The sequence below is a fragment of the Pseudorasbora parva genome, chromosome 9, assembly GCF_024679245.1.
Source record: "Pseudorasbora parva isolate DD20220531a chromosome 9, ASM2467924v1, whole genome shotgun sequence".
Classification (NCBI taxonomy): Eukaryota; Metazoa; Chordata; class Actinopteri; order Cypriniformes; family Gobionidae; genus Pseudorasbora; species Pseudorasbora parva.
The window spans coordinates 41119024-41134963 of NC_090180.1; the positions used below are offsets into that span (position 1 = coordinate 41119024).

Below are 15940 nucleotides of genomic sequence, written 5' to 3' on the forward strand. Positions count from 1 at the left end.
CACCGCTGCGTAAAGCTTTGAAGCGTTATGAACAGTGTATCGAATCAGCGGTTCGATCGCCAAAGTCACTTGATTTCACCAGTTTGGCGGTTCGACACGTGATCCGAATCATAAATCGATACGCTGATTCATTAAGCTATGAGACTTTACGAAGCAGTGTTTTGAAATTGGCCATCACTATATAAGTCGGTATTTAGTTCTCTTTTTTTTCCGCACAAAAACTATTCTTGTCGTTTCATGAAATTAGTGCCTTTATGGGTTTTAAGAGAAGAAATGACATTGGTGTCAATGAAGGCCTGTCTGAGCCATCGTATTTCAACAAAAATATCTTAATTTGTGTTCCGAAGATGAACGGAGGTCTTACGGGTGTCGAACGACATTAGGGTCAGTAATTATTGACAGAATTTAAATTTTGGGGTGAACTAACCCTTTAAGCATATTTCTTAGAAGTACATAAAATAGTAGACTGAAAGTATACTTTCTTATATTTAGCTTAAAAGGAGTATACGAATAGCACACTTGAATAAACTTATTTTTCTTAAGGGTGATTCATTAAAATGAACTGACTCACTAAAATGAATCAAATTCCAAACTAATTTAAAAACGTCCAAAAATGTAGCTTTGTCATTACTGTGGAATGTTCCTGAACTCTGTCTCACTTTAGTTCATGGATCTCTTTGGTGTTTTCTCATCTTTAGGTGACGATATCAGCGGTTCAGGAAGTGGAATGTGTGTCGATGATCAGTGTTCCCGTGGTCCGCGTTTAATGGCCCCAAACACGGACAAACCCAAAGTGTACGTCTATCCGCCGGAGAACAAGAAGGTGGTGACTGGAAGGAGCAGCCAGAACCTTCCTTGCATCAGCCTCTACCTTCTCTCATTGGTCACAGTCCTGCTTAGGCGATAATTGACAGGCGTTTCCACCAACTGGGACTGAGTACAGGACTGGGTTGGATTGTGGAGGGGCGGGGTTAGTCACATTGCCAAAACAAAAATGCAAACATCAACGGAAACCGGCGAATGCATCACTTTTTTGTCTTGAATAAGAACACCATGGAATAATATTCTTAGATCTGTGTACTTTTTGTCTCTTATTTGATATATGACACCCCTAGAGCTGGTCTTTTGCTTGTCTTTATGTCTGTGGTGAAAAAGGTCTCTGAGAATGCTTCAATGATATCTATAACAATAGCTAAAAAATACACCCCAACAAACAAAACATGCTGGTTTTTCCTTTTTCAGAAATAATTTAGATTATATTTATTTATAAATGAAGACCCATAAAGATAAGACGTCTCAGCTTGAGAATGTCCTTCAATGCTCGATCAAAGCAATTGAAAGAACCGTGTGTTCTCGTTTGTTTTATAGCTTTTCTAATCACGAAAACAAGCTCTACTGGGTCTTGTTTTGTGATGACCAGCTGTCTCACTCTTTCTCTGTCTCTATCTTTCGTTTATTGTAACAGTTTCCGCACTCCGCTTCACAAATGGGTTTCAGGGGCCATCCTAAAGAAAACCCAACATGTATTTACTCTGGATGTAAATAAACGTCTACTAACCACAGTCACATTTTCAGTATATCCTTGAAGACCCTCAACGGCACTAGAGCAATATATGTGATGAAACGTTAATGCACCAGCAATGAGAAAGAGACGGCACATTTTACAAAGCGATGTGCTCTAATCCGTGGGACAGATATATAATGAATCATCTCAGAAAGGGATTTTACACGCGGGAAAGGACAAGCCGGAGAATTAAAGACTCGAAACCATAGGGACGCGGAGGGGTTTCTGGACATTGTTAATTTGATATTGATTCAGACCTCATAGAGATATGTGTGTTATGTGTGAGTGTGCATTGTACAGACTCACTATATGAATATACACGTGTACTCGACACATGCTGCATCCACGTCAGATCAGATTAGCTCAGTGAGTCACGAATATGTGTCTCAAATATTTCCCAGCCCCACGCCCTGCCCTTCATTAGCGGACAAGTTGGACTGTTTATGGTACGCACACGATGCTGATGTGAAAAGCGCTTTTGCGCAAACTTTTTCCAATGAAAGTCTGTGAGTTGTAAGCAAGAATCATACTCTATGCAAGTATGCAAGCGCAAATAATGTGCGGTCATGCATACTAATGTGTGTTTTAGCGTTGGGATGTCGCGATAACACACCTTAGTACTCAAAGGGGCGATAGACTCACTTTCAAATATTAATGTGTCTAGGTAGCTATAAACATGTTGAGAGCCTGACTAACTTCAACTAGCTTGCTCGGCCAAATCCACTTCTAACGGTTTCTCCGCCATTATAGTGGCAACGTTTGCTTCCGTGCTTTAAACGCATTGAGACTCTCTTTAAAAAAGCAATGTGAAATTGAGCAAAGCTAGCATTCGCGTTATCCTACTTGCATAGAGTTTCAGGCCTGACCAAACCTGAGAAGAGCGTATTTTTTCGCTCTATGAATGAACTTTGCGATTGTGAAGGTTACAGGAAGTGATGTAACTGTCCTGAATGAGGATTAAGGTTGCCATTGGCTCTGCAGAGAAAGTGCAGTTTCAGTCACTATATACAGTGACGGGCAGACCTGATCGGGTCATTAATATGGAGAACACCCTTACCCTTACCATTAGAAATGCTGCACTTTGCATGACGCACGAGGCCACGTCCGCATGACTACATCGTGATCAGGGGTCGATAACAGCAAAGTGTCCCACAGGCAGTTTTGCTGATCGATTGGATCAGATGTAGTTGAAGAAATGGACCCGTGTCGTGGCACAAATCACTATCTGTAGAGTGATCTGACTTGAAATCAGTCTTCACTGTCTTTAGCACCTTTGTTAAATCATTGACAGGCAGTGGTCCGACTCCAGGTCCGGAAAACAGTCCCACCTCTAGGTGCAATGGCGTAACCGTGGCACTGCCACTCTCTCTTTACTGATGAATGTGGCTGATATTCTCAAAATGTGCTGAGATTTAAAAAAAATGCATTCTGATAAATAGTTTATTATTTTTGTTAGTTTTTTTTTTTAAGTAAACAATTATGGGGAGTTTGTGTTTAAGGTTGAAAGTAGAGCATTTTGAAGAGACTGAAGAAATGATCTGTCCATTGTTGTTGTATGTTCTTTAAAAAGAAAGAGAAAAACCTTTGTGTCAATTATATAGATCAAAAGATTTTCAAAACAATTGTCGTGTTTATTTTGTTCACTCACACTCACACACTTATAACACACATACAGGAGATGTGTGTGTGCTTTGAATCGCTTTTTAAATATGTTTTTCAAATTGGCCTGATTTCAGAAAATAAATAAATGAATTAAAACCATGAAATATTAGTGCAATTATATAACTAAAACATCTTTTGTCAGTTTATGGTTTAAAGGGATAGTTAGCCAACATATCAAAATACTATCATTTAAGGGTTAGTTCACCCAAAAATGAAAATTCGGTCAATAATTACTGACCCTAATGTTGTCCAACACCCATAAGACCTCCGTTCATCTTCGGAACACAAATGAAGATAATTTTGTTGAAATCCGATGGCTCAGACAGGCCTTCATTGACACCAATGTCATTTCCTCTCTCAAGACCCATAAAGGCGCTAAAGACGGCGTTACAAAGCCCATCTCACTAAAGTGTCTCTACAATCATTTTATGAAGCGACGAGAATAGTCTTTGTGTGCAAAAAAACCCTTAATAACGACTTATATAGTGATGGGCCGATTTCAAAACAACAATCCCTGCTATTATAAAGCTTGGATTAGCCTGGACTTTTTAAAAAAAAATATAACTCAAGTTTTATTCATCTTAAAGAAGAATGTCATATGCATGACTTAAGGGTGAGTAAATTATGGGGTAATTTTCATTTTTGGGTGAACTATCGCTTTAAGTACACACTATAAACAATCCTGACTGAAATTTAAGACTAAACTAGTGTTAATTCTGCACATTTATTTTAATTTTATTTATTCAATACACTAAGAGATGTTAGAACCTATCAGGTTGATATTTCAGTGCTGTAAAACTGTTTAATGCTGAAAGCCATAAACTAACTCATATCAACCTTTTGAAAAAGCTTTCATCTCAGCTATGAGAGTCTGTTCCAATGTTTTGTTCCCTCTCACCTACTTGTCTCCTGGGTGGAGCCCATCTGTGCCCTCTACAAAACTTGTGATGTCAACAGCCATTTCCAGTCTAATTGTGCCAATCTCTTCATGCCAGTGAATCTGCTCAGGGATCAGTATCGGTGTCTCATTGATTATTCTCTGCCTAATGTCATTTGTTCTACATCTCTCTCTCTCTCTCTCTCTCTCTCTCTCTCTCTCTCTCTCTCTCTCTCTCTCTCTCTCTCTCTCTCTCTCTCTCTCTCTCTCTCTCTCTCTCTCTCTCTCTCTCTCTCTCTCTCTCTCTCTCTCTCTCTCTCTCTCTCAATTCAATTCAATTCAATTCAATTCAATTCAATTCAATTCAATTCAGCTTTATTGGCATGACTGTCGGATAGTACAATGTTGCCAAAGCATTAAACATGTAACAAGTTATACAAGTATAGATAACTAAATACAAAATATAATTAAAGAAGAAAAAAAAACATATACATTGCTATATTGTAAATATATTATGACATAACTCAATCGGTTGTAAAATACAGGGTAAATGGTTACAGAGAGCAGTGAAGAGACTAAAGAGGGTTCAGCCTTTGTCCCTCATGATATGGCAGGAGGACACATACTGTGCTGCTAAGTGGATACATTTCTCTTTTTCTCCTAAGATATAACACAGTTTGGCGATGTCACTTGCTTGCTGATTTGAGTGATTTGGGTGAAGTACGTTTCTCTGATGTTGTTATATTTGCTGCACTGTGTGAGGAAGTGCAGCTCGTCCTCTACGACTCCATCAGGGCAGTGTGAGCACAGTCTGAGCTCTCTGGCTCTCCAGCTCTGCTTGTCTCTCTGTCTCTGTCTCTGTCTCTCTCTCTCTCTCTCTCTCTCTCTCTCTCTCTCTCTCTCTCTCTCTCACATGTTTGGCTCATGCTGTTTTTCCAGATCTTTCTCTGATGATCAGGTGTGTTAATTCCACCCAATTGTGGAGGTTGATTACTAAAACAGGCATCATTTATATTGCGAGCTCCTCTGTATGGCTCTGCAGAGAGAGAGAGAGAGAGAGAGAGAGAGAGAGAGAGAGAGAGAGAGAGAGAGAGAGAGAGAGAGAGAGAGAGAGAGAGAGATCTTATCTCTCATTCTGGAGCTAAAATAGCATCTAATCCCATCCCAAAACACATGCACCCCACGCTCGGTACAGCAGATGGGCAATTTCTACATTAAGAAACATAGGGTTTTATATCTATTCATTTTGTTCCATGAAACACAACCTGGTCCAAATTAAACAAGCAAATACTCAAACAGGGACTGAATATAGAAAATTTTATTTGTTTTTACCCTATAATTTTGCTTTAATTCGTATGTTTTTTTTCGTTTAGTTTGAGTTCTCTCATTTTTAGGTCCATAAACAGTCTGTTTTTATGCCTGTTTCTTGTTGTTCGATACCAAAAAGTATTCATGCACTTAATACTCATGATTATTTTGGAAATGCCATAGTATTTTAGATGTAGTACCACAATGATATACTATGATACTCTTAGAAGTGGTAGAAGGCCTACATGAATTTCAGTATCATAATATATTTCAAATAGTGCTGTCATATTGATCACCTAAAGGATTATTAGGAACACCATACTAATACTGTGTTTGACCCCCTTTCGCCTTCAGAACTGCCTTAATTCTACGTGGCATTGATTCAACAAGGTGCTGAAAGCATTCTTTAGAAATGTTGGCCCATATTGATAGGATAGCATCTTGCAGTTGATGTAGATTTGTGGGATGCACATCCAGGGCACGAAGCTCCTGTTCCACCACATCCCAAAGATGCTCTATTGGGTTGAGATCTGGTGATTGTCGGGGCCATTTTAATACAGTGAACTCATTGTCATGTTCAAGAAACCAATTTGAAATGATTTGAGCTTTGAGACATGGTGCATTATCCCGCTGGAAGTAGCCATCAGAGGATGGGTACATGGTGGTCATAAAGGGATAGACATGGTCAGAAACAATGCTCAGGTAGGCCGTGGCATTTAAACAATGCCCAATTGGCACTAAGGGGCCTAAAGTGTGCCAAGAACATCCCCCACACCATTACACCACCACCACCAGCGACCTGTACAGTCGTAACAAGGCATGTTGGATCAGTGTTCTCATTCTGTTTACGCCAAATTCTGACTCTATCATCTGAATGTCTCAAAAGAAACCGAGAGGCATCAGACCAGGCAACATTTGCAACAGCTTGTGCAAATTGTAGCCTCTTTTTCCTCATTGTAGTGGAGATGAGTGGTACCCGGTGGGGTCTTCTGCTGTTGTAGCCCATCCGCCTCAAGGTTGTGTGTACATTGCCCAAAGCATCACACTGCCTCTGGCTTGCCTTCTTCCCATAGTGCATCCTGGTGCCATGTGTTCCCCAGGTAAATGACACAGCTCGTCTGTTTGATCAGATACACAAGCCAGCCTTCGCTCCCCAGGTGCATCAATGAGCCTGACCGTGTCGCAAATTCACCCCTGTTCCTTATATGGGCCACTTTTGATAGATACTGAACACTGCAGACCAGAAACATCCCCCAAGAGCTGCAGTTTTGGAGATGATCTGACCCAGTCATCTAGCCATCACAATTTGGCCCTTGTCAAACTCTGTCAAATCCTTACTCTTGCCCATTCTTCGTGCTTCTAACACATCAACTTTGAGGGCAAAATGTTTACTTGCTGCCTAAATCTATCCCACCAATTATATTTGTTGATAAAGGAATAACATGTTTAATTGAAGCAAAAACAAATTAAAAAAAGAATACCAATAGTATCTTGTATAAGAAAGAAGTGAAGTATATTTAATATAACTGGCATCATTCTAGATGTCAGATTGTAGATGTGATTAATTTTTTTTTAATGTTAACAATGGCATTGATGTTGAGGCGAAAAGGACTTACATCTGCATAAAACAATATTTTATATATATATATATATATATATATATATATATATATATATATATATATATATATATATATATATATATATATATATATATATATATATATATATATATATATATATATATATATATATATGTATATATATATGTATATATATATATATATATATATATATATATATATATATATATATATATATATATATATATATATATATATATATATATATATATATTCATGCAGTATCAAGCTTTATGTCAAAGTAAAATATTCCCTGTCTGATTCCATCGCAGTAATGTTCAAACTTTACCCATCACTGTATATCGAGCTCTGCAGTGAACTATAGGCTTGCTTCATCGTTTGAACCTGACGTTCCACACCCCACATAGAGGCCTGCAGCCCAGCTTCAGATTGGTCTGTTTGAAGCGTATCTCTTTTATGTGACATAAAGGACCCTGCAGCACGTCTCTCACTTTGATGAAATCTGGTCAGCAGGCAATGCGACGCGCATCCTCTTTGTCCTGTGTGCTCAGAACCCCCGCATCCTCTTCCGCTGTCTTCCCCCAACAGATTGATACCAGGCAGATTCCCCATAAAACAAAATCTTCAATGCGACAACGTGTCGTCCTGTGTATTTATTTTTCAGAGCAATGATAGCTGTAGGAAGATCTGAAGCATATCTCTTCCCACCTCCAGATGGATGGTGGTTAATAGTGTGACAATGCAATCGGCCAACATCAACAGCACTTTATTCCACATCTGAGATTCTTCTCGTATTTGTGGAGCCACCAGCCAGAAATAAAATGTCATACTGTTCTTATTTGGGTTCTTAAGAGCGACTCCAAATGTTATTTTATTGTATTTGTGGTTCAGGCGCTGCATGTCTTTCAGACATTCTTCTGTCTCTGTTAAACATTCCTTTCTCGCTAGACTAAATTGACCATTGCTGTTATTTATCCGCATCAGCGAACTCTCGTTAAGAGGGCCTTGACCCTGCTGACAGAATGGAAATCCTTCAAAATATGTTGTGCAGTCTTCAGGAAACCTGTAAAAAAAACACACAAGTTTCTTGCTTACTTTGACTGTTCCACCTTCCAGTAATATGTCAGAGACAAAGTGAGTGGTGCTTGTGTTTCCCACAATGCTATAGCCTACTGTTTGGTATAGTTGAGATCTTTGCTTCTGCTAAGTGTTTTTTTAGCATGTTTCTGTGTGTTGCTATGGTGTTTGGTGGATAGTTAGCCACCAATAGCCAATTGGTCACTAAAGTCTAAATGTCTATCCTCTGGGCCTTCTTCATTGCAAATCTATGGGAAGTTTTTTTTTTTTTTTTTTTTGCATGTTTTTCACAAGACAATTTTTTTAAGTATCTCCTCAACAAGCCGATCTTGATGTATCAGGGTGCTCTTAGCACAAATATTCAGGGCAATAAGCTATATGCCAAAGTTTAATACTTAGGCCAGGGGGTCCCCAAACTCGGTCCTGGAGGGCCACTGTTCCGCTGAGTTTAGCTCCAACCTCAATCAAACACACCTGAACCAGCTAATCAATGCCTTTATAGGCCCTATTAAGACATTGATTAGCTGGTTCAGGTGTTTGATTGGGGTTGGAGCTAAACTCAGCAGAACAGTGGTAGTCTAGAAATCTAGACGCACCCTAGCGGCACCAAATCTAATCTGCCGCGAGTGTCGTCTAGCAACTCTAAATACACTTCTGAGCTGTAAAAACTAAACTCTGGTCAGGCCAATCACATCTTGTATAGAGTCGGTGGGCGGGGCTCAACATAATGACGGCAGAGTTGCACTTGCATGCTTCTAGTAAATACAGATGCTGGCAAACGGCGGCCTTTCGAATCAGCTTTGACCGCGACAAAAACTTGGAGTTTAGCTTATCTCTGAGAAAAGAACAAAAAACAGCTCTGAAGTCATTCTTAAAAAGGATTTTACAGTTATTTTACAGATACTACAGGCACATTTTTATTTTGGTCTTCAAAAGCACCTCCCTCATAAAGTCCCATTAACACAACGATAACTATAAAGATAACTATATGAGTGGTGCATGTCAAGCTCTGTGATCAACAAAAGTTTATGATACTTACACGTTTTGCATGATATGATACTTACAATATCTGCCTAGGAACTCGTCTAGTCTTAATCTGCATCGCTATTTGTACTCGTTGTGAATACGCAGGCCACAATAAAAAGTAATTAGGCATTTTTTTTATTTTATTTTTTTATCACTTTTACTTGGGACATGCTAGCTGGCAACATAGGATTCCATTCATTATGCTAAGCTAAGCTAGCGGCGACCCTGCCAAACTAAAACAATGCATGCACCGAGACAAAAATGCATTTGCCTACATATCTAAATGTAGGAAAGAAGTTGAATAAGCCCTATTTCTAAAACGGTGGAGTGTTCCTTTAAGAATTATAAAAGGTGGGTCTCAACCAGCTCCTTGGTTCTCAGTAGTCAGGGCACTGATCAGGGAATCAGCCCATTGACTTATGTCCTGATCAGTGGCCTGACTACTGAACTAGGGAACTCATTGAGACACACCCACAGTCTTTTTATATCGTTCTTGATGTGAACGGGCCTTAACACGTGAAAAAAGATCGTTTGCTGCCACCTGCTGGCAACATATGCAACTGAACTAATCTTTAAATTAATCTTTTTTGATGAACAGTTCAACTCGAGTCACTGGGATGAATCACAAGTGAGCAATAATAGCTCTACTTGGCTTACTAGCTCTATCTAGAAGTTAGAATTGACTGAAAACATAAATGCATTAACCCTATATATATATATATATATATATATATATATATATATATATATATATATATATATATATATATATATATATATATATATATATATATATATATATATATATATATAATAAAAAAAAATCGGAGAATAATTTCCAACTACCCACGCACAGTTTGTTCTTAAATGTCTCATACTGTCATCTATTCCTTAAAGCCTCTCTATCAGCAGGACTTTACAATACTTGTTGCATCATTTGCTTGTATTCATAATAAACCTGTCCTGTTTAAACAAAGGTTGAGCTGGTTTTGATCCCAGTCACATATGATGCCGATTTCAAGCCTCAAAGTTTACGTATGACAATGTGTGGCACACCACTGGCACATTTTAGTAATTATTTTGGAATGTTCTATGCCATACTAACTTTGACTGTAAGTACAAAAAGGTAAAATATCGGTTTTTCTATTTACAAAAATGAAATTTGACTTCTAATTATGTATGTCTACTGTTGATTTTATAGAATCAAATGCAGATGTGACGCTGTTAGATATTCGGATTATTAGCCAAGTCTTTGCTGCCATCTGGTGGTTGTTTATGATGAATTATCTGAGCTCGGTATTATCTGTTTGCGGACAGTATCTATGACGTTCTTTTCAGTTGCCAGCCACATAGGCTAATTATTATTATTAATAATAACAGACTTCCATGAGTCTAAATTATTGACTGTGGCATTCAGCAGTAGACACAGATGCTGTTCATAGTGCTATCCTTTCAGGGAACATTCTGCAACTTGAGTACGATCAATAGTAGCCTATTAAGTGCCTGTTAGAAAACATGTTTACAGTAGCCTAAGGCTTTTAGAGAGTGTTTTGAAATCATTCTACCACTCTCTCCCACAATTTTCTCAGAACCAAGCCTCTGGCTTTAAAATCCCACTTCTTAAAGACATCTGGAGGAGAATATACCCAAAACGACAGAGAGAAAGCCGGACAAGAAGAGCGAGAGTCTGAACTTCTCAGATAATTGCCATGCTGGCCTACATACCTGCTCACTTGCTTGGTTGGCCTGGTACTGGGTCAGTTCACACAAAGATAATCAATTCCACTGGCTCTGATGGAGTGGGGCCGAGTGGGCCAGGTTATAGTCTAGTAAATTTTTTTACACCAGACAGAAGAGCCTGAAAACTGAGGTGTCTGTGTGTGTGTTTTTTCTCCTGTGGCCCATTTAGGCTAGAAAAACAAAAATGTCTCAATGCTGCAGTGACCAACTTTTTTTAGAGAGTTTTAAAAAGACATCACGAGTGAAACATCATGCAAATCATATATAGATTTCAGTCCAGCTTAATTAACTGATTCATTCAAAAGATTAAGCTCATAAGAAAAATGTACTCATCATTACTCTTGTAAACAAGCCATGGAGAAATAGGGCCCTATATTTTAATGTTCTAAGAGCACAGTCTAAAGCACACAGCGCAAATGTAACTAGGGCAGGTATTTGCAAACGGGGTCCTCCAGAAGATTCTAAGGGCCCCCAGAACATTTTAGATAGTAAAAAGTCGAAGCAAAAATGAATTAAGTCTACCAAACATTCTAGAGATTTCATTTCTATATGTTTCTCTCCTTTCTTGCCATAAACATACTTTCCATAATTGTACATGTTTGCTTTGTAACTTTTTAGTGAGTTTTTCTCACTATAATCCCCTTTGTCTTGCTCACTGTATGGTTGTAAGACAGTATTCTTAACGCAGTATGTAGTGGCTTACATAAAATTATTGTGAAAGTTGCATAAAAATAAGTTTTAATTGAAAACGTTCTTCTTCGGATTTATACATCCAACATTAAAGGGTTAGTTCACCTAAAAATGAAATTGATGTCATTAATGACTCACCCTAATGTCGTTCCACACCCGTAAGACACAGTTAGGGTATTTTATATTTAGTCCGAGAGCGTATGGAAGAGTATGCACACTATACTGTCCATGTCCAGAAAGGGAATAAAACATCATCACAGTAGTCCATATGTGACATCAGTTAGTTCATTACAATATCTTGAAGCATCGAAAATACATTTTGGTCCAAAAATGACAAAAACTACGACTTTATTCAGCATTGTCTTCTCTTCCGCGTTTGTGTATGAAGGTGCACTATGCAACTTTCCGTCCACTGGAGGGCGCCTATTCAAAACAAATGAGTAGTTTGATGACGCAAAGTTTGAGCACAGCATCTTGGGACATGTGGTCTTCACCTCACAGCTGGTGGTGGAAAATAGGACTAGGGTAGAAATCACATTCATGCATGCGGTTATTAACGTTACTGTAGTCGTGTAAAGCAGAGCAGGACAGAGTGTTTATGGAGCTGAGCACGGCTGCTGGAGCGATTGTTAAAGAAATACCGGCCTCGCGAAAACATGGACTTTTATTATGACAGGACGGAACACATTCGCCGGGTGCCTGCACTGATCGGCACTGATCCACTCTTCCGGTTATGATTATGAGGTAATGCAGCTCTGTTTATAATATTAGATACATTTAAGTGTGTTAAAAATTATGTTATGACGTTACTCCGTGCGTTCACTGGTTCACACTGCTAAGAGTAAAGTGCTCCTGCCATATAAAACCCGAAACCGAGGGTAACGCAGATATGACGCAATTGACAGGCGACTTCCTCAAACGCTATGCTGAAACGTCCCGGTCCTTAGTTAAAATAGCAATTTTCTCACAATTTAAAAATAGTTGGAAACATTTGGGATATTGTAGGTACTCAACTGAACAAAATATATAACACCGGCCTAGTGGTTTTTGGATATTTTACTGCAAAAATACTACATAGTGCACATTTAATCCTCAAAAAAAGATTCAAACGGTTATGAATCAGCGTATTGATTCATGATTCAGATCGTGTATCAAACTGCTGAAATCACGTGACATTGGTGATCCGAATCATGAATCCATGCGCTGATTCATAACCGTTTGAATCTTTATTTGAGGATTGAAAACAAACGCGGAAAAGAAGACAATGCTGAATAAAGTCGATGCTTCAACAGATTCTAATTCACTAACTGATGTCACATATGGACTACTTTGATGATGTTTTATTCCCTTTCTGGACATGGACAGTAAAGTGTACATACATTTCCATACGCTCTCAGACTAAATATAAAATATCCTAAACTGTGTTCTGAAGATGAACGGAGGTCTAACAGGTGTCGAACAACGTTACGGTGAGTCATTAATGACATCAATTTCTTTTTGAGTGAATTAAACCTTTAAAGGGGTACTTCAGCGCTGGGAAGATGAATCTGTATTTAAACTGGGTCATTAATGTAGTAGAAATGTGAAATTATTTTTGAATTTCGTGCTTTCTAGACTGAGAAAAGACAGAAAATGTATTTTTGTCTCATGGGGATGAAAGACTACAATTCCCAGAATGCTTCGCTGCCCTGTGAGGCCACTCCCAAAGCCCCCGCTACTGGATTACAGAGACTGAGTTCCTACAATTAAATACTGAACGGGTCTGTTCAATATAACGATCGAGTTGCCGCGTGAGTCTCACAGCAGACTCAGATTAGGAGTCAGATTACATTTAACGTCATAAATGAGTTGATGAGCTCTCGTGATGAGAGCTGAGGTAATCGCGACCACATTCGCGGCATACATTCACAACGCGTTTTCAGTTCATGCCTTTGGAAGCTTAACTTTCATAGAAATTAATTTGAGAAGTCAAAACACTTACATTGCTTAGCATTCGTTTAAATTAATGCCTGTAGCTCAGCTGTGCTGTAAGTGTGATCTCCATTCCCCATGCACGAGTTGAAAACATGCGGAAATGGCTCCCTCTGCTGGCTGTAGTCTTTAGCCTCTGGGCAAACGTTCCTCTCGTGACGCAAATATCGTCAATTTGCGTCACGAGAGGAATTTTTCCAGAAATAAAATGCATAAATGTCTCAGGGGGATATAAGAGGGGGGAGCATGATCATTTGAAAATACTCCAGGGTTTCTACTGATACAAAGCCATATGTTAATCGCTGAAGTAACCCTTTAAGTATAGCTAATTTAGGTTTAGAAACAATATGGTGTATTTATAATGTCACACTCATTATTTATCTAACAATCTGTAAACGTTTTTTCTAAACACAAAAATATATAGATTGATTTTAGGAAGGGGGTCACTCATAAAAGGTTCATCATATTTGGGGGTCCTTGGGGGTCCCATCACATTTTGAAAACCCCTGACTGATTTAGGGCATGTCCAAATCCACTTTTGCTAGTTAAACAGTGGGGACAATGGTCTGCACGGTCCAAAACAGTTGTACCTAGTCTCCTAATGATTCATGGGTGTGTTTTGAGTGTAATGTGCAATAAACCAATCAGAGTCTCATTTCCCATTCACTTTAAAAGACAGTTGCACTTACACCATGGTGGATTCCCTGTATTTACAGAATTTCCGAGCGGAAAGACTGAATAATTCTCCAGGAATCTGTTATGATTGGTTGCATCAACTTATCGTATCTTTTATTTAGCCTCTTTCGTTTCTCCAGACCCGAGTAAACAAACCCATACATTGATCAGGCATAACAGAATGCTTCCAGGACAATCAAGCATCACTGAACACTAACTCAGTGCATTATGAAACAACACTTGAGAGAACACAACATTCCCCTGATGAGGCTGGGCATCCTGTGACGGGCAGGCACAGGGAGCTATCTGAGGTGAGAGCTAAAGCCCTGGGGGGTCCTGCCAAGCTCGGGGTGTGGCTTGAGATGTGTCACACGTTGTATGGGTGCCGGGGGGCGGTACTTTGCGGAGCGTGCCACCACGTGCCGTCACTGAGCAGGGAGGTGACTGGGCCCAGCTAACTTGAAGAGGGTGAGATCAATACGATGTGAGTTTGTTGTCTCTGTGGGGCCTGCCAACCCAGTCTGCGGCCTGTTTGTCAGGGACCTTGGCACGTGCTGAGAGTTCGAATTTCTGCTTCATCCGCCTCTGCTGGCGAGCAATACTCTCTGTTGTGGTCCCTGAGGCAGTGAGGGGCTGAGTCTGTCGAGGGGAAGGTGGAGCTCACGGCCAAGCATGCATGAGGGAAGCTGGAGAGACCCCATCATAGTGTTGGGTGGCCCTGTAATGCAGCAGTGTGACGGGTGGCTTGTGAAAAGGTCCATCCCTGAAACAAGTGCTCTCCGAGACGGCTTTTCAGTGACTGGTGAAAGTGTTCGACACCATAGTTAGCTTGAGGGTGATAGTATGCTGTGTAGATGTGGCGAATACCCTTGTTTTGAGATGCTGAACTCAGCCTAGATTAGCTGCGGGCCATTGTCAGTAGTGATAGTATTTGGAAGGCCCCAGCAGTAAAACAGAGAGTCCAGAAAGTTAATTATGACCCGAGAGGTCACAGAGCTGGTGGCAATAAGCTCGGGCCATTTCGAGTATGCATCACTGTACACTAACTCCATTTATTATGAAACAACACTTGAGAGAACACAACATAATCCTTTTATTTTTAAAGGGATAGTTCACCTAAAAAAATGAAAATTTGATATTTATCTGCTTAGCCCAAGGGCATCCAAGATGTAAGTGTGTTTGTTTCTTTAATCGAACACAAATGAAGATTTTTAACTCCAACCGTTGCTCGTATAATGCATGTCAATGGGGTGTCATATAAGAGTATGAGAGTCATATAAGAGAAAAAAGATTGGTTTGTGTGAGAAACTGAACAGTATTTATAATATTAAATTACCTCATATCAGACGAATCTCATCTAGTATTCCCATCGTCATTACTTCCGCCGAAGAAGGTCAAAATTTCAGCTCGATCATAAATATATATCGATTCCTCATTGGTACCTGCACAGATCGGTTGAATGAGGAATCTATGTAAACATATGTATGATTGCGCTGTTATTTTGACCTTATACGACGGAAGTAATGGTGCTGATCAATAAAGACTAGCTCTTAATTATCCAATACATTTTCTGTTTGTTTGTCAAAAAAAAAAAAAAAAAAAAAAAAAAAAAAAAAAATATATATATATATATATATATATATATATATATATATATATATATATATATATATATATATATATATATATATATATATTGTATTGTGCTCGATTAACTGAGACTGCTTACAGCACTTGCAGGTTGTT

General features: G+C 39.1%; 1 protein-coding gene across 1 annotated transcript in view; it reads left to right on the forward strand.

Annotated features, from left to right (window-relative positions):
* The window catches only part of gpc1b (glypican 1b), a 108418-nt gene extending 105088 nt beyond the window's left edge, over positions 1-3330 (forward strand). The window contains exon 9 of the mRNA XM_067452661.1: positions 699-3330. Coding sequence (XP_067308762.1) covers positions 699-907 — 209 coding nt within the window. The 3' untranslated portion in view covers positions 908-3330. The remainder of the gene's footprint in view (positions 1-698) is intronic.
* Positions 3331-15940: the final 12610 nt, after the last annotated feature.